Source organism: Mrakia frigida (genome assembly GCF_051309035.1).
Source record: "Mrakia frigida strain ATCC 22029 unplaced genomic scaffold BDY24scaffold_25, whole genome shotgun sequence".
Taxonomy (NCBI): domain Eukaryota; kingdom Fungi; phylum Basidiomycota; class Tremellomycetes; order Cystofilobasidiales; family Mrakiaceae; genus Mrakia; species Mrakia frigida.
In genome coordinates, this window is record NW_027481256.1 from 144620 (window position 1) to 169975 (window position 25356).

General features: G+C 54.7%; 9 protein-coding genes across 9 annotated transcripts; 5 read left to right on the plus strand and 4 right to left on the minus strand.

The window, feature by feature from the left end:
* Positions 1-69: 69 nt before the first annotated feature.
* On the plus strand, positions 70-1782 carry BDY24DRAFT_443114 (carbon-nitrogen hydrolase; the record flags this gene model as incomplete). Its single annotated transcript, XM_076644738.1, has 7 exons — positions 70-259; positions 623-751; positions 833-1067; positions 1141-1168; positions 1244-1375; positions 1446-1507; positions 1589-1782. The coding sequence occupies exons 1-7, from the start codon at positions 200-202 to the stop codon at positions 1780-1782; spliced, it is 840 nt and encodes a 279-aa protein (XP_076494640.1). The 5' UTR covers positions 70-199.
* A 609-nt stretch (positions 1783-2391) lies between these two features.
* BDY24DRAFT_131842 (uncharacterized protein) lies at positions 2392-5402 on the minus strand. Its single transcript, XM_076636007.1, has 7 exons — positions 5279-5402; positions 5019-5194; positions 4861-4921; positions 4476-4760; positions 4015-4389; positions 3696-3914; positions 2392-3592 (listed from the first exon to the last, which is right to left on the minus strand). The coding sequence occupies exons 2-7, from the start codon at positions 5146-5148 to the stop codon at positions 2497-2499; spliced, it is 2166 nt and encodes a 721-aa protein (XP_076494641.1). The 5' UTR covers positions 5149-5194; positions 5279-5402; the 3' UTR covers positions 2392-2496.
* Positions 5403-5531: 129 nt separating this feature from the next.
* Positions 5532-10465, plus strand: BDY24DRAFT_443116 (arrestin C-terminal domain-containing protein). The gene is made up of 10 exons (XM_076644739.1): positions 5532-5647; positions 5728-5765; positions 5842-5897; positions 5967-6051; positions 6131-6216; positions 6289-6419; positions 6489-6590; positions 6667-7182; positions 7258-9499; positions 9571-10465. Exons 1-10 carry the CDS (start codon positions 5619-5621, stop codon positions 10282-10284), a joined length of 3999 nt encoding a protein of 1332 aa, XP_076494642.1. The 5' UTR covers positions 5532-5618; the 3' UTR covers positions 10285-10465.
* Positions 10466-10870: 405 nt separating this feature from the next.
* BDY24DRAFT_131902 (FAD/NAD-P-binding domain-containing protein) lies at positions 10871-13347 on the plus strand. The gene is made up of 8 exons (XM_076636008.1): positions 10871-10957; positions 11106-11235; positions 11620-12016; positions 12098-12180; positions 12263-12472; positions 12593-12809; positions 12904-13018; positions 13111-13347. Exons 1-8 carry the CDS (start codon positions 10917-10919, stop codon positions 13214-13216), a joined length of 1299 nt encoding a protein of 432 aa, XP_076494643.1. The 5' UTR covers positions 10871-10916; the 3' UTR covers positions 13217-13347.
* Positions 13348-13566: 219 nt separating this feature from the next.
* BDY24DRAFT_417006 (uncharacterized protein) lies at positions 13567-14107 on the minus strand (the record flags this gene model as incomplete). Its single annotated transcript, XM_076643653.1, has 4 exons — positions 13567-13582; positions 13664-13732; positions 13860-13914; positions 14023-14107. 4 exons carry the CDS (start codon positions 14105-14107, stop codon positions 13567-13569), a joined length of 225 nt encoding a protein of 74 aa, XP_076494644.1.
* A 181-nt stretch (positions 14108-14288) lies between these two features.
* BDY24DRAFT_342840 (Got1/Sft2-like family vesicle transport protein) lies at positions 14289-15147 on the minus strand (the record flags this gene model as incomplete). The annotated part of the gene is made up of 4 exons (XM_076637502.1): positions 14289-14633; positions 14715-14792; positions 14895-14971; positions 15063-15147. Coding segments are annotated over 4 exons (585 nt in total), but the record flags the coding sequence as incomplete, so codon positions are not given.
* Positions 15148-17682: 2535 nt separating this feature from the next.
* Positions 17683-18913, plus strand: BDY24DRAFT_417008 (uncharacterized protein; the record flags this gene model as incomplete). Its single annotated transcript, XM_076643654.1, has 3 exons — positions 17683-18407; positions 18509-18752; positions 18860-18913. 3 exons carry the CDS (start codon positions 17683-17685, stop codon positions 18911-18913), a joined length of 1023 nt encoding a protein of 340 aa, XP_076494646.1.
* Positions 18914-19593: 680 nt separating this feature from the next.
* On the plus strand, positions 19594-22039 carry BDY24DRAFT_425366 (uncharacterized protein; the record flags this gene model as incomplete). Its single annotated transcript, XM_076644031.1, has 9 exons — positions 19594-20329; positions 20439-20472; positions 20542-20608; positions 20687-20770; positions 20866-20970; positions 21063-21224; positions 21315-21471; positions 21554-21716; positions 21809-22039. The coding sequence occupies exons 1-9, from the start codon at positions 19923-19925 to the stop codon at positions 22037-22039; spliced, it is 1410 nt and encodes a 469-aa protein (XP_076494647.1). The 5' UTR covers positions 19594-19922.
* A 1679-nt stretch (positions 22040-23718) lies between these two features.
* On the minus strand, positions 23719-24840 carry BDY24DRAFT_131997 (uncharacterized protein). Its single transcript, XM_076636009.1, has 4 exons — positions 24413-24840; positions 24194-24241; positions 23970-24105; positions 23719-23898 (listed from the first exon to the last, which is right to left on the minus strand). The coding sequence occupies exons 1-4, from the start codon at positions 24782-24784 to the stop codon at positions 23864-23866; spliced, it is 591 nt and encodes a 196-aa protein (XP_076494648.1). The 5' UTR covers positions 24785-24840; the 3' UTR covers positions 23719-23863.
* Between the last annotated feature and the right edge of the window lie 516 nt (positions 24841-25356).

Sequence of the window (25356 nt, forward strand, 5' to 3'; positions counted from 1 at the left end):
TTCAAAGAAGGAAGGAAAGGAGGTCGATCTGGTTGGGGACTGACTCCAGTTTCGAGCTGAAACCGAGCTCCCCTTCCCTTTCTGCTGTAACGACCAACATGGCTCGAGAAATGATTCCTCCCAATTTCAAGAAGAGCTGGAATTTAGCTACGGAGAGATAGGAGCCGATAAGCAGCATAATCTCGTCCATGCGAGGGAGATGGTTCTCAAGGCCGTTCAGGGAGGAGAGGAAGGGAGAGCGGATCTCGTCATGCTGCCGGTGAGTTTCTGGCTTTTTCGTGGTTTTGGGAGACGCTGGGAGGACAACAGATGGTCAGGTAGTCGTATGAGGGACTGCGACTCTGGTGCGTAGCTCGTGAGGGGAAGGAGGAGGTGGAAGGGCGAAACGTCGAAGCTCAACGGAAGGAGACGACAAAGAGATGAGCTCTGCTTCGTCCTCTCTGGCTCCCAGAAGCTCAAAATTCCGTAGGAGGCTAGAAGATACTCTTCTCCAGCTCATTTACTGAGTTCAGCGACGCGAAAGCTTTTCTTAAGCCTCATCGGAGCAGACGGACTGCTCCGTCACACTCCCCTGCCCCTTCCTTGAGGCTGACTCCCCATCTCTTCTTCTTCAAACGACCAGGAAATCTTCAACTCTCCAACCTTATCGTCGGCTTACGGTCCTAACTCTGAGCCTATACCCACTCCCACTCCTTCTTCATCCATCGCTCCCTCCGACCTCCCGTCCATTGATCTCGCCCCGACTCTTCATGTGCGTCTTCACCTTCCTCCGTGCCCTCAGCGTCTCCAATCTGACCTCGACACTCTTCTTTGTGTCGTTTGTGCTCTCAAGATGCTTTCCTCGGTCGCGAAGGAAGCTGGAGTACGGATCCTAGGTGGCTCAATTCCAGAACGCGAAGACGGGGAGACGAAGATTTGGAACACAGCGACAGTCTGGGACGATCAAGGAAACCTCGTCGCCAAACATCGAAAGATCCATCTCTACGACGTTGACATCCCCGGAGGAATCACTTTCTTCGAGAGCAAGAGTCTCGCTCCTGGGTCGAACATCACCGTTTTTGAGACGCGTTCGTTCCCTTTCTTCCCCGTTTCGTTTGCTACCTCTTTCTCGAGCTTACACCTCGTCTCTCTCCTTCTCAGCCTTCGGAACTATCGCAACAGCCATCTGGTAAGCTCCCATGCTGACTCTCAAGATCTATTCGTTCGAAGCTCACCCAACTCGACTTCTTATGTTTTCGCTCAGCTACGACATCCGATTCCCCGACCTCCTCTCCTACATGATGAAGACCAACCCCAACATCTGCGCTTTCCTCCTCCCATCGGCTTTCAACTTGGTTACTGGACCGCGGGATTGGGAGATTCTCCAACGAATCAGGTCCGTCGCCCTCACTCCTCCGTCCCTTTCTTGACCTGATCCTTTGCCCTTTCGTTTTTGGTCTCAACAGAGCGATCGACAACCAAATCTTTGTAGGCATGTGCTCAGCTTCTCGGGACGAAACAGCCGACTGTAAGCACACTCCTTCTTCTTTTTCTCCTCTCATCCCGTCGTCGCGTCTTCCCTGACGCCCTTTTCGTCGTTCCGCGACAGACGTCTCCTACGGCCACACCCTCGTTGCCTCCCCCCTCGGAACGATCATTTCCTCTCCCACTCCGTCCGACCAATCCGAATGCATCGTTCGAACTCGAATCGATCCAGCTCTGATGAGGCAGGCGAGGGAAAGCTTGCCGCTCTGGAGGAGCTCTAGACCGGATGTGTATGGGGAACCTGGGAAGGGTCTTTAGCTCACCAAAGACGGATTATATAGTGAGGTCGTTAATGATTTGAGACATGCTACGTAGAAGTCTCGTTATTAAAAAAGAAAGGAAAGGGGAATCTAAAAAAGCAGCGACGCGTCTGTGCTACTCGACCTCATCGCCACTCGACTCGTCCAGCAACTCTTCCTTCTCCTCCTCTTCAGGCTTCCTCGCAGCTTCCAGATCCTTCTCCTTCCTCATCGGACTCGACGCCCCTCCTCCAGCCAACCCAGCCATCCCTCTCAACCCAAGCGCACTCGAACTCCTCCTGGCCTCCTTGTACATCATCCCAACTCCTCTCGCATTCACGTTCCCTCCTGCTCCCTTCGAGCTCGCTCCACCACCAGGATGATGCACCCCGATCGACGCTCCTCCCGATCCATCACTGAACAGCCTCCCGATGTTGGCGAACGACGGACGACGGAACGAAGAGGTCGGGGAGAGGGAAGAGGGTTGATCGTTTGGGTTCGGAGGTGGAGAGAAGTAAGGCATGGCGTTTCGTAAGTTGAGAGCCGTGAGAGGGTTGATGTAGGTTGAGGGTTTGGAAGGGCCGTATAGGGAGGGGGAGGGGAGGTTGTAAGCTGAGGTTTGAGAGGGTGGTGGGGAGGCGGGAGGAGAGAGGGAGGAGGGAGATGGGGAGGAGGAGAGATCGAGGGCTGGATAGAGGGCGGATTTGAGCTGAGAAGAAAGAAGAAGGAAGCGTTAGGGAGCGGTTCGTTCGAGGGAGGGAAGAGGGAAGAGGGAAAGGAGAAGAAAGGGCAAGGCGCGTTTGAGGCTCAACGAGTCGAATCGAACGAGAGAAGGAGACGGGGAGCAAGGAAAACTCACAGCAGCAGCGTCATACTCCAAATCCTCCAACCTTCTCCTGAAGACCTCTCCCACCTTGTTCCTCCCTCTCCTCCCTTCAACGAAAGCCTCCGCCTCTCCCTCGACCTTCCCCGTCCCTCCCACCTCCAGGATCGCAACGAACCCTCTGGCAACCCTCACCTCATCGTCCACATGAATCTCCAACTCGACTCTCGCGTCCTCCGAGATGTCCATGAGCCTCTCGACAGCGGAGAGGAGGATGGGTTGATGAGGGATGGGCGGATCGGGCGACGGTTCGGAGAGGGTGGATTGGAGGGAGAGGAGGGATTGATGAAGCGTGTGGAAGGAGTTTTGGAGTGGGAGGTGGAGGGAAGCGATGGTTTTGAGGGAGTGGAGAAGAGGAGTGTCGGAGGGGACGGGAGTGGGAAGAGGTGGGAGGGCGGTGGTTGGGGAGGTGAAAGGGGAGGTGAGGAGGAGTCGTTCTTGTTGGGTGGTGGTGGTTCCGTTGGGAGGTGGGACGGGGAGATCCTTCTCCTTCTCCTCCTCCGTCGGAACGTCGACAAGAACGGCACTCTCTTCGGGAACTAAGGTAGGCTTCGAAGCAGCAGCAGCAGCAGTAGCGGCGGCAGACGAAGACGCGTCTCCTAACAGTTCCCTCTTCTCCCTCTCCAGAGCCACCCGCCTCTCGGTCTCACAACGGAGTTCCTCGATTAATCCTGCTGCCAGATCTTCGGAGAGCAAAATCTTGGCTGCTGACGAAGAGAGGTCCTCTTCCGAAGAGATGGTGGAGACGAGGTTGGACGCGTCGTGGATGAGTTGGACGACAGTCGTCGTGGCAGGATCGGGTTCAGGATAGGGCGACTTCGACGACGATGATGAAGGTTCTCCATTCTTGAGCATGGGTGATCGACGAAGAGCAGTTCGAGCTTTCTCCTCCCAGCGGCGGACCGTCTCGAGAATCCTCTCTTCTCGACCGAGAGCGGCGAGACGTCTTTGGAACCCCAGAAGAAGACGAGATCGGGTCAATGTTCATTCTTCGACACCAAAGCTTGGTTCTGAAATCAGCCAGTCCTGAGAGAGAAAGAGAAACTCACAATCCAATCTCCCTTCTCCTTCCAGCACTCTCCCTCCCGACCTCCTCTCCGAGCGTTCCCAAACTCCTCAGCAAAGCCTGGCCTCGAGCCTGTTCCTCCCCGTGCATCCTCTGCAGTTCGATGATCTGAGCGTTGAGCGTGGCGAGAGTAGCGGTGTGACGGGTTCGAAGGTTCTGAAGGGATCCGTGAAGAGCGAGGGAGGAGGTTTGAGAGAAAGCCCTGTTTCGAGCACGACGCGACGAGAAATGAGACGTGATCAGCTCGTTCGCTTCACCTTTCTTCCGCCACCCTCCATCAGTCATCGGATCCTCAGACTCACATGTACCTCTCCACCACTCCAGCAGCAGCTCTATCATCCCTTGTCTTCCTATCCAGCTCGTTGATCGCGTCCGCTCGCAACACCCGCTCAGCCTCTGCTCCCTTCTCCTCCAGTACGAGCTTCTTCGCTGCCTCCGCCGCAAGCATCTTGGCCTCTCTCAGCTCTCCCTTGAGGACTTTGGTCTCAGCGGCGAAATCGGAGAGAAGCTTCTCCAGGCCTGTTCGACCTGCGAAGAGATCTGGGATCGAGCGAGTCGGGATGGCCTCGAGATTGTTGGGAGGAGTTGGAGGAGGAGGGTCGTGCCAGGGTTTGGGAGGAGGAACGACGGGGACGAAGGCGGGGTAGAGTTTTTGGTATTGTTCGATGATGGAGTTGCTGTAGAAAGTGAAAGACAGAGTGAGCTCGAACGAACAAAGAAGGAGGGAAAGATGAGCTTGAACGTTTCGACCTCGAGGACTCACCAGAGATCCCTATCGACCTGAACCTTCCACCTGAGATCCTTCTCCTCGTCGATCTTGTCGTCCATCTCGTTCCACATCATCCTCGTATCGTCCTCAGCCTTCCTGCATAGATTCCTATCCATGATCGTCCGAGCGAGCTCAGCCTGACAGTTGACGAGATCCGTTGTCTTTGAAGAAAGAGCCTCTTCTGTTGAAGTGAGGAGAGCGGAGAGTTTTCGATGGGCTAGAGTGAGCTGTTTGAGTGCGAGGGAGTCGGGGGTAGGGGAGACGATGGGAGGGTTGGTTCTGAGGAAGAAAGCAAAGAAGAACAACGGAAGGGAGGAGCGTGCGTGTGGTGAGCTTCGAACGCAAGACGGGAGGAAGATTAGCACGAAGGTTGGCTCACCTGAGGACTTCTACTTCCGTTTGAAGTCGAAAGTTTTCAGTCTCTAGTCCCTTGACTTTTTCTGGGTTTGATAGAAAGAATCGCAAGAAAGGGAGGAATGGTGAGCTCTCACTCTCGAAGGAGGAACAAGGGGAACGAAGGTCGACGAGCTCTCTCACCTGCTAAGAGAGTATACTCGAGCCTAGATCCTTGGAGTTGGATTCCACTTTGATGACTAGCATGTTGATACTTAGACACTGCACCTCGTAGAGATGCGAGCTCCAGGGCGAGAGGGTGATCGCGTTCCATCGAGCTCAACGAAAGAAGGGAAGGCGACCGTCCGAACGAACGAGAGCTGCAATGGAAGAAGACGGACGCAAACAACGAGGTCAGAGATGCGCGTGTATATATGCAGAGGCGAAGGTGAAGCTGAATTTACGAGAAGGGGAGCTGGGGTATAGGGAGGAGATGGAAGTCGGGATCCAACTCGACGTCAACGCTTCTCTTGTTTCCCTCCCTCGTTCTCGGCTTCGGGACTTTTTTTCTGGAAGCAGATTTTCGCTCTCGATTCTGGAAGCAGTCCTTTCCAATCTCCATGCACCTTGTATATAATTTCATTATCAATGCGGAAAAGGCAGTGTTCTGTTGCTTGAGTCGCAAGCTGTGACCGACCTCTCTCTCTCCACGTTTCCCTCCCTATCTCCTTCTCTCTCCATCTTCCGATCTCTTTTTCTAATCTACGAGGAGGGATACACCCAATTCATTACTCGTCGCTGTTAATGAGTACCAACAATCCTCACGTCAAGCTGTAAGTCTTCTTTAGAATCGACCCCACTGCTGCCGAGCTCACCTCGCCGCCCTCCCTCCCTTCCCTTCTCTCCCTCTCAGTATCTTCCGTGCTCCCGCCAACAGAGGTTTCGTGCAGGGTGAGCGAGAGAGAACTGCGCATCCCATCTATACATTTTGCTTCCGACCTGACTCTCTTCCTCTCGCTCTCACCAGGTTACGCTGGGATCGCTGAAGACGTAGCTCGACGACCTGCAACGTCCGCTTCAGGTGTTCGTCCCTCCCGTCTTGTCTTTCGACCTCCTTCTCGGAAGCTAATATGTATTCTCCGTCCTCTACAGACGGTTGAACTTCGAACGAGTAAACCTATCAAAGCTGCTTGGCTCAAGATCTCGCTCTTCAAGGTCGAGAAGCTCCCTCAACAAGGTCAGCTTCGACTTCCTCCCTCCTTCGACTTTCTTTCGTCGCTGACCCCCTCCCTGTATATACATCCCTCGGCCAACAGCCGCTGGAGGAGCTTCTTACACCTCGGATGTCAACGGACCTCTGACTCTCTGGGAAGCGAATGGAGACTGGGCTCTTCTCGAAACGGTTCGTTTCTTCCTCCAGCTCGACTGGACTCGGACGTCGAAGCTCACCTCTTTCTCCTTCTCGAATCTATAGAGAGACATCGACTTTGAAATCCCCATTCCTATCGATATTCCTCCTTCAACCGAACTACACTACGACGGGGGTCACGGAGCTGGAATCAGGTACTATCTCGAGGTGTCGATGATGGAGAAGGGAAAGAAGAAGTGAGTGAGCTCGACGATTCCTTCCTCTCGTTTCCTTTGTGCCTGAACCTCGTCCATTTCTTCTTACAGGGGTCTACTGAGGAAAGAGACCATCCCTCTCTCGAAGTGGAAGCAACCCATAGATATCTTGACTCACGACTTGCATCCTGCTTGGCCGATTCATCAAGTCTCGTTAGTCGTCGTCTCTGTCTTCTCTCGTCGCGTCCCAGTTTCTCTCGCTGACACTCTTGCTCTCTCGACTTTTTAGGGAAACCCTCTACCTCATGACTCCCTCTCTTCAAATACACCTCACCATCCCCGCCTCAGCCTACGGACCTTCGGATATCGTCCAACTCCCCATTACCCTCCTCCTCGCTCCTTCGTGCACCCTCCCTCAGATCTCCATCTCCCTCATCCAGCTCTCCCTCCTCGAAATATCCCTCTTCAGGTCCTCCGAGGTCGAGAGCTCCTACCCAAAGGAATCGTTCAGACTCGTGGGCCAGAGGCCAGCGTTGATCAGTCAGTCGAGGCTGGAAGTTCGAGGAGAGGTGCTGAGAGCTGGAGAGGGAGGTGGGCGAAGCTGGGGTCTGATGCTTAGGATCCCTCAAGGAGGACCGGGAGGAGTTGGGTATACGGTGAAGGGGGGGAAGCATCTGGAGGTGAGGTACGAGATGAAGGTGGAGATCTTCGGTGGAGTAAGAGGAGATGAGATTTTGGGAGTCGTCGAGAAGCTCCCTGTTTATGTGGATTGGATGGGGAAGGTTGAGTCTCAAGACGAGATCAAGTAAGTCCCTGTGTCTTTTCGATAGACCCGTAGTGTATGCTGACTTCCCTACGCTCCTTCCTCTCTTTTTCGCAGCAAAATCGGCTACGTTCCCGCCCTTTGCCCAAGCTCGGCTCCTCCCTCCCTCGCACCTCCTTCGACCAAATCCCTCACCTCCCCATCTCCTCCCTACCCTTCACCGCCGATCTCCTCTCACCACAACTCGTTCACCCTCCCAGTCCAAACTCCTCCCATCGCTCCTTACACTCTCACCCCGAGTCCTCCTCACTCGCCCGTCCCTTACAACGCGGCGCGTCAACATCAGCCGATGGGCATGGATCGACTCCTCGCCATCGGAACGACTCCCAGCTCTCCCTCGTCTTCGGAGGCTGCACCAGGAGACGTCGCGGTCGACTACGATTTCCCAGGCGGTTGGTCGAAGGATGCTGGAGGAGGAGCAGGAGGAACGCGTCGATTGAGCAGTTCAGGAGTCAGTCGACCTGGATCGGGAGAGTCAGCCAAGAGACCCAGCAGCTTCGGAGCAACGGCCAGACCACCGATGTCCACCAACTCATCGTCGTCCTCGGTGCAGGGTCAGAGCCAGCAGAACCGGATCTCCTTCCTCGTCCACAATCCATCAATCTCCGTTCGCAACGACGCCGCCAACGGATCTTCCACCCAGAACGGCGATATCGTCAACTCCCCTCTCGATCTCACCGCTCCTCGAGCTCCCACCTACTCTTCCTCTCCTTCCTTCTCCCTAGGGTCCATCCAGGAAGCAGTCACACCCTCCGCGTCGAGCACCATCGGTCTCGGACGACCCGACGCTCCTCCTTCCTCCACCTCCTCCCCGTCCAAAGCTCAACAACAGCAACGTCAACAGCAGTATCCCTCAGCCGAGCAAGAGAAAGCTCAGATGTTCGCTCGAGCTCAGGCTACCGTCGGAAGAACTCAAGAGGGAGCTCTCAACGCGTCGTCGACCTCAACTTCGGCTCCCTCCTCCAACTCCCAACCACCTCCCCAGAACAACTCTCGTCCATCCTCCTCCGCTTCCAACGCCCCACCAACTCAGAAATGGGAAACAGCAGAGGAAGAGAAGCGCCGGTTATTCGAGATGGCGAAGTACAAGGTCGAAGTGACCCAAGCTCTCGCGGCAGGTCTCCCTCCGCCTCCTCTCCCAGCAGCTCTCCTCGTCAAACCCTCCTCCTCTCAGACACCCACTCCCTCCTCACCTACCCCAAGCCAGACCTCCCATCAACCTCCTCCTCCTACGAATCGGATTCCCAATCCGTCTACGACATCATCTCTCCTCGGTTCGTCCTCGTCGTCGCATCAAACGCAACCGAGGTACGAATCGGCAGAGCAGGAGAAGGCGAGGCTCTTCCAGGAAGCTCAGGCTCGGGTCTCGATGGTGCAAGGCCGCTCGATCTCGGCTTCGTCGACGCCGCAGGCTGGTGGGAGTGCAGGAGGTTGGGGAGCAGCGGGAGGATCGTCGACGTCCAACCAGAACGGAGTCGTCCAAGGCGCGTCATCTTCGTCGTCGGGAGGTCAAGTCTACGAGTCTGCCGAGACGGAGAAGGCTCGACTGGGAGCTCAGAGGGAGAAGCAGAGCTACGAGGAAGCCGTCGCTCGAGTCGCTCGAACCCAAGCAGCCTCTTCGAACGGGCATGGAATGTACGATTCCGAGGAGGACGAACGAGCTCGACGTGCTCTGGAGAAGGAGAGGGAACAGAGGCTTCACGAGGAGGCTCTTGCTCGAGCTGCACGACCACCTTCCAGCGGATCTCGACTGTCGATTCATCAACCCAACGGGGGACATCGATCAGTTTCAACTCCCAGTCATCGTGCTTCCCTCTCTCTTCACTCTCCTCCACCACCAGCTTCCCTCTCAGGCCACGATAGGATCTCCTCCCCTCCTCCAACGAGCTTCTACAACTCGACGATCAACGCGGCTTCGAACGGGACGATTTCGTCGTCGTCCTCCTCCCCTCAACCCAACGGACGCGTCGTCGCTTACCCATCAGCAGAGGAGGAGAAGGCCAAGATGAGGTATCAGGATGCGGTTTCGGCAAGGGATAGAGTAGCCAGTGGAGGATCGTCGTCGTCGAGCTCGTCGAGTGGGATGAGGAGAAATGAGACAATGGGAGGAGCAGGCGGAGGACCACCGCCGCCGACGGTTTCGACGATTCAAGAGGATCCAGTCCCTTACGAAGATCTCTACGGACCTGGTCCTTCGAGCTCGTCGATGTCAGCTCCTCCTCCTCCTGCAGTAGCAGCGTCGGCTCCTCGACCGAGACCCTCCCTTCCTCCAGGAGCTGCTTCGGGTTTGGATGAGAAGGTTCGTTTATATCCCCTCTCGCGAACAGACCAACCTTTACTGACTCCTTCTTTCCTTTATCGCTTCTTCAGGAACAAATGAAACGCTTCTACGCCGCTCAAGAAGCTGTCGCTCGAGCCACAGGCGCTTCCCTCCCCGGCGCGTCTTCCTCCTCGCCCTCGTCGTCCTACCAATCTCCACCACCACCCTCCTCTCCTCAACCAACCTACAACAACAACAACGACAGAAACCCAACCCTCTCCTTCACCCCCCCATCACTCTCCACCTCCTCCTCTTACCACCAACCACCACCTCCTCAACCAACCTTCACCGCTCCCCTCTTCTCCTCCCCATCCTCAACCTCAGCCTCCTCGCCCAAGATCCTCACGGCTCAGGAAGAGAAAGCCCTCTTCCGACAACGTGATCTCGAAGCCGCTCAGAGAGAAGCGTCCGTCTCTCCTCCTCTCGTACGAGACCCAACCATCTCTCAGGGGAAACAAAGAGCTCCGATCAGTCGACCTTCGAGCTCGACTTCGAGTGCGACGCCGGCACCGACCTTTGGAGGAGGAGGAAGCAGAGGAGGAGCACCCCCTCCTCTTCCCCCGAAACCACCGAGCGACTATGCTGCGAAGTACGTTTCGCTCGGACCTGGACCTGGACCGGTAGCTGGTGGAGTGCCTTGGAACGCAGGAGCGGGAGCGGGAGCGGGAGACGGGCTGGGAGGGATGAGAACGATGGCTTTGTCGCCGTTTCCAGTTGAAGTCCATGGTGGGAGTGCTGGGAGTGGGGGGAGTGGGAGGAGCTGAGCTTGAGGGAGGGTAGGGAAGGGAAAGGACAGGAGAGGAAGGAAGTGTTGTGATTTTTTGGGCGACGACGATCTTTTTTGGGCTGAATTTGGTGCTGCTATTATGCTTTTGTCTTTGCGTTTCTCTCTTTCTTTTGTGTGAGCATACGATACGATTCACGATGATACCCTTTTTTTGTTCGGCTCAGCGCTTCTGAAAGAAGGGGAGGGAGGACCGACGCGTCGGTGAGTCCGTCTGAGTCTCGAATTTTCGCTCTTCAAAGTCCAGCTCCTCAGAAAGTGGTTGCGAAAAGGTAGAGCCCGCTCTTGAGGGTTGAGACCCGTAGACTATCGAGCTCGAGAGCTGTCGAGCAGGGAAGAGGAAAAACAAGGACGCGTCGCCTTCGAGATCGAAAGCTTTTCCGCCCGGACTTTCTCGTCCAACTCGCAGGCTCTCATCACCAGCTCAAATCCACTTCTCTGAGCTCCCTAGAAGATCTTCACCCCCTCCAAAGCTGGCCTGTGACTACCCTCCTTTTTTTAAAAAAAAAACATGGCGCCTTTTTCAGTTTCTGTTTGAGCTCACGACCTTCCCCGTTTCCCTCCTTCCAACCACCACCTTCGTTTTCACCTTCCAGCCCGTTTTTCTTCGCCATGTCCATTCGAGCTGCCTCCCGTCTCTTCGCTACTGCAGCGTAAGTCCTCTACTACCAGGAGATACGAGCCTCTCCCACCTCGTCGGACCCCTTCCCGGGTCTTCGTTTCTCTCGTCCTCCTCCTTCTCCTTCTTCTCGAGCTCAACTGACTCACTCCCCTTCCTTCGACGCTTTGACTCTCTTTCAGTTCTTCCAACCACCACAAGGTGCTCGTCGTCGGAGCTGGACCTGCTGGACTCTCTGTGGCCAACATGCTCTACAACAAGTTCGCTGATTCAGGAAAGACCCTCGCCGATGGAGATATCGCTTTGATCGATGTGAGTAGAACATCCTGCACCTCGTTGGCAGTCTTCTTGGAGTGTATAGATCGCAGCTACGAGCTGGAAGAGGCGAGGGGATGTTGCTTTCAAGGGGAAGGACGTCTGCTCTTGCAGCGTGGATGGCCGCTTCCTTCCTTGTTTCCGAATTCGAGCTCAACATCCGTTCCGCTATTCGTAGAATCGGAAGAGCTCGTAGATACGCTGGGGCGGGTTCTTTGAACTCTACGAAGAGGTCTTTCTGCTACGCTGCCCGACTCGAGGTCGAGAATAGGCCCAAGATCTACAGCTCTGTTTTGAATCGAGCTGACCTTTGCCTCCCTTCCTTGCCTCCCTCCTCCTCGCTTGTTTCCATCACCCTTCCCTTTTCCCCTCCTCCTCCAGGGATCCGAATGGCACAACTACCAACCAGGATGGACTCTCGTCGGAGCTGGGCTCAAAAAGAAGGAGGATCTTCGTCGTACCGTCGCCTCCCTCGTCCCCTCCCACCTCACCCTTCACCCTCAACACGCGTCCACCTTCTCTCCTTCCACCAACTCCGTCACCCTCTCCTCCGGATCCACCCTCACCTACGACTACCTCGTCATGTGCCCTGGTCTTCAGATCAACTTCGGTGCTATCAAGGGGTTGGAGGAGGCTCTCAAGGCTGGAACCAGGCAGAGTCAGGTTGGAACGATCTACTCGTACGACGGGTGCGATCAGGTTTGGGATGCCGTGAACGGATTCCAGGGAAAGAAGGCTATCTTCACTCAGCCTAAGGGTATCATCAAGTGTGCTGGAGGTGAGTTCGAACGTCTTGGCGAGCTGTTTTTGGGAGGAGAACGAGGCTGACGGGTTTGCTCGCGTCCTTCTTTCGTCGCAGCTCCTCAGAAGGCTATGTGGATGTCGAGGCACAAGTGGGCTCAGCAGGACAAGAAGGTTGATGTCGAGTTCGTCTCTGGAATGGTGAGCCTCATCTCCAACTCAATCTCATCTCGTCTACTGGGCTCGAATCTCACGACGCGTCTTCTTTTCTTCGATCGTCCAGCCCTCTATGTTCTCCGTTCCCAAGTACTCGAAGGCTCTCGCTGCTCTCGCTGAGGAGCGAAACGTCAAGACCTCGCTCGACCACGATCTCGTCTCGCTCTCGCATACCGACAGGAAGGCAACCTTCAAGACCGGTGCTGGAGAGACCGTTGTCAAGGACTTCGACTTCCTTCACGTCGTTCCTCCTCAGGGACCTCTCGATATTGTCAAGGTTCGTTTCCTTCCTCTTTTTTCGAGTTCGAGGCAGACTGAGGGGAGGCATCGCTGAGAAAGGCCAACGGAGCGCACGAGAGCTGACCTTTCCTCTTCCTTCCTTCTTCCCCTTCCTCAGAACTCTCCCATCTCCGACGCCTCCGGTTACGTCCCCGTCTCCGCCTCCACCCTCCAGCACACCGAGTTCCCCAACGTCTTTGCTATCGGAGACGCTTCTTCCCTCCCTACCTCCAAGACTGCCGCCGCCGTCACTGGACAGACCCCCGTCCTCGTTCACAACCTTCACCAGCTGATGGAGAGCGGTCGAGTTGGACACGCTGCTTACGATGGATACAGTGAGTCGTCGCTCCTATCCATCTTTCGGTTACCTTGAAGAGACGGAAGCGGAGGACTGATCCGACTTCGATTTTGTTCTGTCTTTTCCCTCAGCTTCCTGCCCTCTCCTCACCGGTTACGGAGAGCTCATGCTCGCCGAGTTCAAGTACGGACTGGTCCCTCAGGAGACCTTTGCCAAGTTCGGATTCGATCAGGCTAAGCCCAACCGGTTCGTTCCTTCCTCTGTTTCTCGTCCGTCCGCTCTCGAGACGCGTCGCTCACTCCTTCTTCTCCCTTCGTTTCATTTCGGGGGATTCGCAGAGCCTTCTACCACCTCACCAAGGACCTCTTCCCCTTCGTCTACTTCGAGTTCATGACCAAGGGTCGATGGTACGGAAAGGACGCCATCTTCCCTCCCAAGTTCTAAAGCGTCGTTTCTTTTTCCTCCTTCCCCCCGGGTTGGTTTTAGTTAGGTTCATTTGTGAAAAGCGCACTCGTAAGAGAGCGATGAGGAGGCGACGATTTTATAGATATCGTGATTCTTTCCTTTCAGCTTCCTTCCGTTGTGTTTCGACAACGACGCGTCGAGTCGAAACTTTCCGGTTTCTTCCTTCTGCTGCTTTCGAGTCGATGCCGGTTGTTTCTGTCGCGGAGGAATGTATAAGTAGGCAAACTGAGATCGATACCGTTAGGCCTGTTTGCGTAATCTAGGGTACAGAATAGGAGGGAAAGTCGAGTGTCGACGCGACGACGCCGATCGAAATCGTCGAGGTAGAGTTAAGTCGACGGGTATCTGGGAGAGCGAAGAGACAAACAGATAGAGTAGGTCAGTACAAAATTTTGAAATAGAGAAAAAAGAGAAGAGGGAACGAACGACGGTCGCGTCAAAAGAGATAGAGGGAGAGTGTGGGTGTGCGTTCGAGCGGGGTTCGAGATCCGAGAGCTGAAGGATGGCGAAGGTCGAGGACTTTAGGATACTCTGGTAGAACATAATACACAGCGGTCGTAGACAGCTTTTGCATTCTCAGTATATGGGAGAAGAAAATGGGGAGATGAACGATGAAACTCACGACGCGACGTCGACCTCGGTGCAGTGTCGAAGACCAGCTGGGTGTTCAGAGAGACCTGTCGTACTGCGAGAAAAGGTTCGTGAGGATCGGTTTCTGCGTCAGGTTCACGAGATATCGAGGAATGAGGGAAGGAGAGAGGACAAGAGCAAGAATTGCGACTCACCTGGCTCGGCGTCCTTGCCAACGCCATTCTTGATCAAGACCTTGCATCCCGGCTTCCTTCGCCAGAGGTTGGGAATCTTGATCATCGAGAGAAGAATACCTCTGTAATCTAGATGGCTTTTGTCCATCTGAACGGTCTGTGAACTCGTCAGGGCGCTCGCTGGAGTCAACAGAGATCGGTTTCGGCGCAGGTGTCTCCCCGTCCCTTCTAAAAGAAAGAAACGGATGGTTGCTCTTTCCTTGACGACGGGTATAGGTTTGAAAAGCCTAGAACGCAATCTGCATCAGCAAAATCGAAGCAAAAACAGAAACCCTGAGTCCGTTCCCTCCTTCCTCCTTCGAGCCGTATCGACGCGACGCAACCCAGTTCCTCCGCCCGTCCTTCTCGAAACGGAGCAGATTAGGCCATGATCTTCCCAACCGAGTTCTTGACCAGCGTTCGAGCGTAGGGGATGTATCTGAAGGAGAAGGGACAGACAGAGAGAGCGTCAGCGAGAAGGAAAAAGAGGAAAGGTTCGAGCTGAGTTGAGGTTGGACGTACGAGAGCGAGTACCACGCGAAAGCGAGGTAAGAGATCACGACGAAGACGATGCACAGAATGGCGTTTCCGAGCTGCAGTCAGAGACGGAGGCAGATATGAGATCAGCAACGCGTTCGGGGACGAGCCAAAAGATGAAGCGAGAGGGAACTGACGACGAAGGCTCCAACGAAGACGAGGACTATCGACCCGAGGAAGACGATGGAGGCGATTAGACGGACGGGGTTGAACATCTAGGATTCCGAGAGGACGAGAGTCAGCTTGTGTCTAGGCGAAGAGAGGAGGAGAAGACGGAAGGACGAGCTCGAGCTTAAGCTCGGCGGCGAGGGACTCACCATCTTCACCTGCTTCCAGAATCCGACCAAGAACCCAGTTCCGACGAGAGAGAGAATCGTTCCAACGGCGTAGAGGACTAGTCACGCGAGATCGGACGAGAGGGAAGGGGATGAGCTCAGGCACGTCGAAACCGAGAGGAGGGAGAGACGAGGACGCGAAGAACTCACAAGCGAACGCGATGGTGGCTCCGATGAACAGCAGGATGGCACCCACTATGGAGAGAACGAATCCAGCAGCGGTACAGGCGCAGAATCTGTCGTGGGCAAGAAGCGAAGGCGGAAGAGGTGAGCTCGACAGCTCGACGAGGAGGAATCAAGGAGGGAGGGAGGACGAACCCCATGACTGAGCGAGGTCAAACGAAAGAAGTTGGATCAGCAAGGGCTCGGAGGCTCGGGGTATGTAGATAGGAGTCGAACTGACTTCGTTGTTGCTGAGGGAAGAGAAGGAACGAACGAGCCAAGGGAAGGGGAAGGAGAAAGGTCAGCTCTTCGTTTCCTCCTTCCATCGCTTCCTCATCTCTCCTCAACCCGAAGGTCCCAAATGAGCATCAGAAAGCAGAAGGGGTACTAACCCACGTCAGTCCCATGAACTCGAAAGCACTTTTTTCCTGACGATATCGAGAAACCAAAGGAAAACGAGAGGTCAGCTTCTTCGCTTCGAGCTCAACTCTGCTCTCCCTCCTTCCCGTCCCCTTCCTGCTCCTGCTCCCTGTCTACGAGCTCCTCCTAGACTCTAGCAGCACCCATAGCAGCCCTGAGAGGTTCAGAAAGAAGCTGAGACCCCTCTCTCAGAGCTCCCCTCTATCTCTCCTCCCTTCCCTTCCCTTCGAGCTCGCTCCCTTCCACTCACCGGGGTGACATTGAGATCGTTGATGATCCCTCCACCACTTCCTCCTCCTCCCATGCGACCACTATCGAGGTTCAACCATCCTGCCATTTTTGTCTGAGTCTGTTGTGTAGGAAAAGTTTCGGTAGTTGAGGAGACCTGCTTGAATCGAAAGGAAAGAATCGAAACGAAGGAAGGGAAGGGGAGATCGTTCAAAAGGTCAGCTCGTTCCCACTCTCCTCCGAGGCAAAACCCCATTTCTGGTGCTCCCAGAACTTACCTGAGGTGAAGATGAAGTGGAGAGAAGGGTTTGTAGAGTTGGTTCGAGAAGGGGGTCGTTGGGAGGAAGGAGAACGACGAGCTCGTCGAAGGGGAGAGGAGACGAATCTGGCTGCGGGAACGTGCCGAGAGAGCGACCGCGAGAAAGTTTGCAGGTTTTCGAGGGTGAAGAGTAGATGCGGAGAGAGATGGGTACAACATGGTAGGTAAGGATGAGAAAAAAACGGGGACGACGAGGCGTGAAAAGCGAAGGAGAGGCAGATGAAGAGAGGGTGCCACGCGTCGTTCCGTTGCTCGTTTCGTAGATGTACATAGAGATGCTTGGTCGAGGGTCGAGAGAGATTGAAGGATCCAACGAAAACCGTGTAATCATGCTGTGGGAGCACAACAGGAAAGAGGGAGCAGCAGGAAAGCAGGTCAAGCACGACGAGACGCGTTGACGACGAAGGTAGTGAGAAGAAGAACGAACCCTCCAGGTAGTCTGCTGCGACGAGCCTACAAGCCGAACCAGGAAGAAGAAGGCAAGAAGAAATCCTCGAAGTCAGCCGCGCAAAGTCGCAAGACTGGAGGAGGAGAAAGAGAAGGAACGACGAACAGTTCCAGCGCCATCTCGGGCTCCTGAGAAGGCGAAGGAAGGAAGTTCAGTCTCCGAAGAGCTCCAGGACGTCGAAAACATACTTGATAGACTCACGATCCTATCCAGGAAGTCAGGGATGTTATCCTTCGAGGTAGCCTCCTATCCCACGAGAGAACCAACAAGGCGACGCGACGAGAGGTGAGCATTCGAGGGAAAGACGAAGGCGAGCATAGACTCACGGCGTATTGAACTTTGTACGAGAGGTATTCGATGACTTTGGCGACGATGGCACTGGTGGGGAAAAGGAAAGAGAAGGAAGGAGGGAGGGTGAGCTCGGGCTCGACGATGGAGGAAGAAACGCTCCTTCGTCGGAGGTGAGTTGAACGAACGAGCTGAGGAAGGAAAGAAGAGCAAGAAGTTGAGAGAGTCAGTATCGAGGCTGCAAGAGGAAAGAGACGGAGAGGAGAAGCGAGGACGGGCAGCCAAAAGGAGCGGAGGAGGGAGGGTGGAGATGTGGATCGAGAAGGGAAGGAGAGAGCTAGCTCACTTGAAGTTGACAGGACAGCTGTTATCGAGACCCTCCATAAACCCACCTCCTCTGCCTAAGATAAGAACGAGCGAAGTATCAAGTATCAGTGATCGCTCTCAAACGGCTCAGTGTCGAGGCGGAGGGAGGAGGATGTTGAGCTCTCTCCTTCGCTCCCTCCCCTGCGAGAGCTCGTACTGACTGTTATCGAGCATGCTCTTGAGAGTTCCACTGGCTTCTGCTATCTCCCTCTTCACGATGAACGAGTGACCATCCGAGGAGTTGAGTCGAACGAACTCTGAGGGCTGCAAGAGGAAGGGGAAGGAAGGGAGGAGTCGCCGCGAGGTGAGCTTCGTCGAGTTGAGCTCTTCATTTCCCCCCAAAGCGATAGATCAGCACTCACTTTTTCTTCCTCTGCTGACATGATGTTGATTTGAGAAGTAACTTGAAGATTGATTTCTGAAAGGGCGTAATGGTTTGAGCAGAGAGAAGGGGAAGAGCTCGTTTCCTTTCTTGAACCTCAAACGGTCAGCTCGACCTCCTTCCCTCCCCCCCCCCTTCCTTCCTTCTCCCTCCTCCAATGCCCCCTCGAGCTCGCTCTTCTTCTCCACCCAACGACGATCAACCCCCAGCCAATTTTCCTCGCCAACATCTCTTCCACGTCGACTCCCAAGACGAGGACTCGGACATCGTCGTCAGGGCGAGCGACGGATGGTCCTTCGCTCTCAAACGACTCCATCTTCAAGCAAACTCCGAAGTCTTCGCCGACATGCTGGAAGTCGCAAACGAGGCACCCAGAGGAGTAGGACTCGAGCATCTCCCCGTCGTCGATATCACAGAGGAGGCGCAGGAAACGGCGCTCTTCCTTCGACACCTCGTCTCGTCAAAGTACCTCGTCGACTCCAAACCTCCCTCGTTCCTCCTCCCAAACGGATACGTCCACGGCTACCTACTCGATTCCGTCCTCGTCATGTGCCAGAAGTACCAAACTCCCTTGGTTCGATCCGTCTTGATCCAAATCCACTGTACCAAGTTGATGGAGACGCAGCCTCGTTTCGCGTTCGGCCTCGCCGTCGCACACGGAGAGCTGGAGTGGGCCAGAAGCTCCCTGCGACTGTTCTCTGAGAGGTATATTGAAGCAGTGGGTTGCACCGAGTGGAGCTCGAAACTTTGGGAGATTCGCCCAGACCAGCGAGACCTCTGCCTTTCCGACATCAATCACAACCTTCTCGCTCGATTCCCCCTCTCCGCCATCATATCCTTCACCGAAGTGCACGCCAAAGTCGTCGGAACGAAAGGACCGTCGTATACTTGGGAGCATGCGGCGAACGACTTCACGCTCTGGTACGCTTCTTCTCCTACCCATCCTCCTCCAACGAATCGAGCTGACTTTGTTTCTTCCTCAGATCTCCTCATCCCATACTCAATCCACATGCAACCCTCGATCTCTCCTCTATGCAATCTCAACGTCATTCCCTTCCTACGATCGTCACGAACTCGTCAACCCTCCCTCAGACCTCCAACCCCGTTCATCCCTCCCTTCCTCCAACTCGACGCGTCGAACCCCTCTTCGCTCTCCTCTTCTTCCTCTTCGGCCCTTTGTACCCTTCCAACCTCGTCAGGTTTTCCGATCATCTTCTCTTCATCCCAGTTCGTCTATCTTCTTCCCTCTCGCCTTCGTCTGCCTTCTCTTCCCGTCCGACTTTCAACCTGACCTTCTCTTCCCCTTCCCTCTCTCTCTCTCTCTCTCTCATCAGATCACCAGCACTCTCCGTCTCCACTCATCATCGACCGGGTCACCCCTCTCTTAGACGTCACCTTTCGAACGGACAACGTCGGTCAGGCAGCGGTTCGGAGGAGAGGTTGGACGCGTCGTCGCTTCGCGTTGGGTCGGACGATCGAGACGAGGGAGAAGTTAGGGGAGGGTGGATGTGATAGGACTTGCTTGGAAGCTGGAGATGGAAGCTTCGAATCCCTGTGTCGATGGTGGTAGCTTGGGAGGAGAAGGGTGGGAGGTAGGAGGCGGCTCGTCGCGTCTTTAGGTGAGTCCTCGGTCTCCTTTGTTTTTCCCCCTTCATTCGAACAAGGACGCCCTTGCTGATCTGATCTTCCATGTTTTTTGCTTCCTCAGCATTACTACTTTAGCTTACTTCCTGATGGATGATAGACGTCGTTTTTCTGCGAACACTCTGGTGAAAGACTCGCTCGCGTCGAGGAGTCGCCACTTTTCTCCGACTCTCCTCCTGCGTCCTTTTTCACTACATTGTGTATCCATCTTCTCCACGGTTCTAGTCCTTCGAGATATACATACACGCGTCAGATTCAGCGGAGTTGAAGCAGCTTCGTGCCTTCGCTCTCTCGCTCCCGCTCAACAGACAACATCTACCCTCTCCTGCCCGCACGCCCCCTCCGTCAAAAATCAAAACAGTTCGTGCTTGATTTCGAGCGCTGACCTCCAACGCCCACCATCAACTTCCCTCTTCGAACTTCTCTTCCCTCGTAAGTCAGCAACCGAGAGGTGAGTCGTCTTCTTCCTCCTCTCTCCTCGTCGCGTCGCTCGTCGCTCCTTCTCTCTTCCTCAACGCTGACCACGGTCTTCTTCCCTCCTTCTCCCCCTTCCTTCTCTCTCCTCCTTTCTTTCTGGCTAGATTCCTTCGTCAACACGACCATCCAGCACCCCTTTCCATCCTCACCCACTAAGTTCGTTCGCTTCTTCTTCTCTTCCGCCCCTCACTTCCTCTTGTGACATCCATCCACCTTCCCTCCGTTCGTCCTCCCTCCCTCCCTTCCAGCTCAGTTTCAACGTCCCTCCTCTCTCTTATGACCATGTTTTCCAAGTTCACCGGTGGATCCACTCAGCAACAACCAGCTCCTCTCCCTCCCAACCCTCACTCCCAACAACCACAAGAGCATGACCACCCCTCTCCTCGCCAGTCCAGGGAATTCATGTTCCCCTCCAACTCGAACAACAACAGCGACGAGAACGCTCCTCCTTCCCCTTCCCCTTCCCGAGTCAACAACAACATGCCTCCTCCTCCCCTCCCCTCCAAGACCACTCGGATCCCTCGACTCTCGCTCGTACCTGCTTCGAGGGATCAGTGGCAGGCGCATCGAAACAAGTTGTCGATGGGAGGAAGCAGCTCGAGTTTGAAGGAGATGATGGAGAAGAATGGGAGCAGGACGGTCACGACGGAGATCAGGGTGGAGTGTTTGGAGAGAAGGGTTAGGTGAGTCGCTCGCCTGGCTGTATTTTAGAGATGGATGGGGATGATGGAGGAGAGATAGAGACGAAGCTGATCGGGCTCAACCTCTCCCCCTCATGTTCTTTTGCTGCAGAAACTCGAAGGAGGACGCCGTTGGATTGGCGAAGGTTCGTTGTCTTCTCTCCCTCGTTCCTTCCTGTTTTCCTGGTCATTGATTCACCGTTTATCTTCTTTAGGACATTCTCTCTCTCTGCGAAGAAGCGGCGAACGTGAAGCAGTGGTACAACTCTCTCAACGACAAGAGTGAGCTCCTCTCTCTCTCTCTTCCCTCGACTTCCTTCGACTCTCCCGTACTCACCCTTTATCGCTTTGATTTCACAGCCGACTCCATCATCAACGAGCTCACCGAGTATCGAGACGAGAACCAGCAGCTTCGATCCAACGCCGCCAGTCAGAAGCTTCGAAGTGAGTCGCGTCGCCTTCCTCTCTTTGTTTTATCGTCTCTTCTTGTCGACTGAGCACTGATCTCTCTCTCTCTCTCCTTTATGTACTCTCCTCAGACGAGGAACTCTCCTCTACCGTGTCGAAACTCGCTAAGCAACTCAACAACCAGGCCGACGCGTTCAGAGAACTTCATGCCCAGGTCGCTGATCAAGATCGAAAGCGTGAGTGCATCGACTCATCTCTGGGGGTGTAGATTGAAATCCTCTACGAAGCTAACACTCCTCTGGTCTGATATCTTCCTCGATTCGAACAGTCAACGACCTCCTCGCCTCCCCTCGAGACGAGAGCTTCATGACGAGTGCGACTTCTCTCTCCAACAGCACCATCACCGGACCCACCGCCGATCTGGCTGCTATTTTCGCTCGGCTCGAGACTCTAGAGACTGCATCTGCTGCTACTCCAGCTCGAGCTGCTGGTGAGTCTTCGTCTCTCTCGACGCGTCGATCAATTTCGTTGATCGTTCACTCACGCGTCGGCCATTCTCTGTCTTTTCCTTTAATAACAGTCCCTTCGACTCCCGCTCAAGTCGCCGAGGAGAAAGCCAAGCTTCGTCGAGCTCAAGAGGATCACGATCGAGAGGAACGACGAGCGAGACAGAGGGAAGTTGAGGCGAGAGAAAGAGAGGACAAGATTCAATCGTTGCTCGGAGAGGCACTTCAAAGGTTCGTTCGGTCTTGAGCCGATGTCTCTCACCATTCGCCATGAAACCTGACCTTCCTCTCGATCTTCTCTCGTTTCTTTCAGGAACATCACCCTCGCAGCTCGTGTTCGAGAGCTCGAAGCGACGGCCAAAGCGAACTCCCTCTCCTCGTCTTCCTCGACTCACTCGCACCACAGCTCGAACGCCAGCAGCAACTCTTCCCTCCTCAACAGCTCCGTCGCTTCTATCAACGTCAACTCGGGAGCTGTGAGTCCTCCTCCTGTTTTTTTTTCTCCTTTCTCTCCGTCCCGTTCGCTTACCCTCTTCACCTCGCCCTCGTTCTTCGTTCCTCGAATCAGCAAACCCCCTCGGCTCAACAACAGCATCACCAGAAGGACAGGAAAGCTCAGCTTGCGGGTGGAGCTCCTGCTCCTAGTATCCCTGCTTTGGATCCGTTCTCTCCCTTCGTCGTTCGTCCCCTCTCCTCTCGTTTCTCGTCTTCGTTCCTCTGCGCTTCTTGGCTGACCTCTCCCTTCTTTTTGGCCTTTCGATCGCTTCACAGGTCGACAAGGGTGCTTCTTCGAAGATGAGAGGGTTGATTAGAGGGAAGGGACCAGGATTGAGGGAGTGATTTGCGTCGTCGTCCGACGACGTGTTTTCCTATTCTTCCCTTTTTCTTTTCTTTTCGGTTCCTATGGGCTACGTTATGCTTTATTTTGCTGAGTTTCGCTAGTCGAATAGCTTTCTTGTCTCCTTTTCTATTTTGTTCTGGGTCTTTCGTTACGATGATGCTTCGTTCTCTGACCTAACGAAGAAAGGTGGACGCGTCGGCTCTCGTTTCGAACTGTTACTCAGGCGACGGAAAAGAGAATCCGATGAGGCTGATAGGACGACGGTTAAGAAAACTGAAAGCTATGACAGATGAACGAACGAATGTACTGAAACAAGCAAGCAAAGAAAGCACTCATCCCACCACCGTCGTCGACCCCGACGCGTCCTCCCCTCCTCCCGCTCCTCCGCCACTCGGACTCCCGCCCGCCGTCTTCCCCTCCAGCATCCCGTCTAACATATCAAAGAACTCTCTATCATCCTCCTCCTCCATCAACCTCTGTCTCTCCTCCTCTTCGTCAACCTCGATCTTCACTCTCTCGGCCTTTCTCTTCCTCTTCTTCGTCCCTCTCACCACCAGCTCCTGAACCACATGTCCGTACTCCACCACAACGTCGGAGTACCTCTGATCCCACTGCACAGGTAAAGGCTTGCTTCCGTCGAGTGAAGGTCGAACAGGGCCGGGCCAGGGGACGGTAAGGAAGGTTGGGACGTGTGTTCCGATTTCGGGCAGACGGAGGGAGGAGGCGTGGATGGAGGTTGCGGCGGAAGGGTAGTATTTTAGGGAGATTGGGTTTACGGATTTGGGAGGGATGTTTTTGACGAGATGACGAGTGGGGACGCGGAAGAAGTTGGCTGGGAGGGGAGGCGGAAGGAGGGAGGAGGGAAGAGGACGCGTTTGGTTGGATGAGGACGATCCTGGGAGGACGTTCGGAAGAAAGTAGGGTTGAGATCCTGATGGATTTGTTGATTCGAAGGAAGAATGGGGAGGAAGAGGTTGAGGTGCTGCTGAAGAAGGAGCCGGAGGAGGAGAGGGGAATCCTCCTGAATCGGTTGGAGTGTGGCGAGGAACGACGACTCCGTCTTCGAACTGCGAAAGATGATGCTGGAAGTCCGCTCGACGTTTCCCTTTGTCGAAAGCGAGGTGAAGGAAAGGGAGAGGGTCCGGAGGAGGTGAAGGGTTCATGTACTGAGCTGGATCGAACACGAGTGGGTCGCGTGAAGGAGAGGGAGGGTTGGAGTCGGGGATGATGGTTCCCATCGACGAAGCGGCAACGAGAGAGGAAGCTGAAGCGAGAGGACCGAGTTTCCGGTTGACCCGACGAGGTTTGGTGGGAGTCAAGCCGGAGGAGGATGCTGAGATGTGGTTTGAAGACGTCGTCTTGATTCTCGCCCTCTTCCTCGTCGAAGGCTCTGTCGCCTCCCTCTGCTTCCCCTTCCCCTTCCCGTGCCCTCCAACCTCTTCCTCTTCATCCTCGTCGTCCTCTTCATCATCCGTAGGGTCCAAAGCTTCCATCCCTCTCCAGATCCCTCGTTCCAGCTCTCTCTCTAACCTCTCTTCCTTCTTCTCCGCCTCCGTCTTCCTTTCCGTCGGCGATGCGACGATGCTCCTCCCAGGAGCTATCACCGGCGTTCCTCCTCCGTAACCGATGCGAATCTGATCCTTCGGAACCGAGTGAGGAAGGTGGGGCAGCGGACGGATGAGATCTTTGGTCGGAGGGTGAGAGAGTTTGAAGTTCTTTCGATACGTCGAGAGCGCGGGATCGGGACCGAGATGATGAGCCTTGACGTGAGGGATGATGTTGTCAAGGGTGAGAAGGACTGTTGAGGTGGAGGGGCACTCTGAGAAGCAAGGCGAAACTATAGTCAGCGTCGGAGAGGGAAGGAAGGGAGACAGCGAGAACGACGAACTGAGGAAGGGACAAGGGCGATGAGCTTGGACGTGAGCTTCCGTGGCGTGTCTTGAGAGAGTTTCCCTCGAGGTAAAGCGTAGAGCTTGACATCCTGACCAGAGGCACTCGTATGTCTTTTGCTTGGACTTCTGTCGCTGTAGAGAAGAAGAAAGTCGAGAGAAAGATGAGGAAAGGTCAACGAGACGACGAGGAGGAAACGAAACGAAGCTCGAAAGAACGAACTCGATCGACCCTGATTCCTTTGAGCGAGTTAATGTGAGCAATGACGTGCTGGTAGGTAGTGAGAGAAGAGGAAAGTCAGGTTCTGTAGGTTTCGAAGAAGGAGGGAAAGAAAACGAGCTCAGGAGAAGGGAAGGAGCTCTCGTCGAGCTCAACACTTCGGGCTCCTTCCCCTTCTCCGCTCCTCTCAAGCAGCCCAGAGAAGATTTTTGTGCAACTCACATCCTTCAGGATAGTTCCGCAGGCTAGTATCCTTCCACATGGTTGACCTGGATGCTGCTGTCTCATCTCTAGAGTGCTAGCAATCTCAGCTGAATCGTCGATGCCTCGAAGGGGAGGGTTGATCCACCTGCAGACGTTGGGAGCTGCGATACGAAGATCCGGGAAAACCGCCTTTATATCCGAGATGTCATCTGCGTTGAGGACTTTCGGAGGAGGCACGTAAGGGTGGTGGTGATGGTGGGAAGAGGAGGAAGAAGCGACCGGAGGAGGAGGAGGAGGAGGTGGGTGGTGAGGTTGGCATCCAGGAGAAGAAGGAGCTGCCGAAGAAGGATGGAAGGAAGACGAGGAAGAAGAAGGTGGCCAGGGGTTCATGGTGGCATGGGTAAAAAAGGTTTGGGTGAGTTCCTCTCTGGGTCGAGGTGACCGTTGAGAGGAAGGACGAAAGGCGACCGAGCGAACGGATTTCGATCCTCCCTCCGTCGCCTTCGTCCCTCGAAGACATCGTCGAATGTCAATCGGTACTTGTACTTCGACATGTATGCCACCATCCAGGCACTCCCTTTCGTCACTTCACTTACCTTCTCAACCAAGGTGCAGACCTTCCTTCCACGAACTCAATCGAACCCGCGTCGTCGAATGGGAACACGCCTTCTCTCCCTTCTGCACTTGGGTTTTGGACTTCAGGAACTGAAGCGGGACAAAAGAACTCTCCGAGATCTGTATTATATTTTGAGCTGCAGGTCCGTCAAAGTGGGGACGGGAAGGGGGATTATCGGACGCGACCAGACCTTGCGAGCTTCCCTCTCTTGTCAATAGCTCTTGTTTCTACCTTGACACCGTGTATACCTGACACCGTGTATACCTGTACAACTCGTTTAATCACTTCAAAGGTCGCGTCCTTTTTTCGCGATTAATTTCTCTCTCTCTCTTGATTACCACGCGTT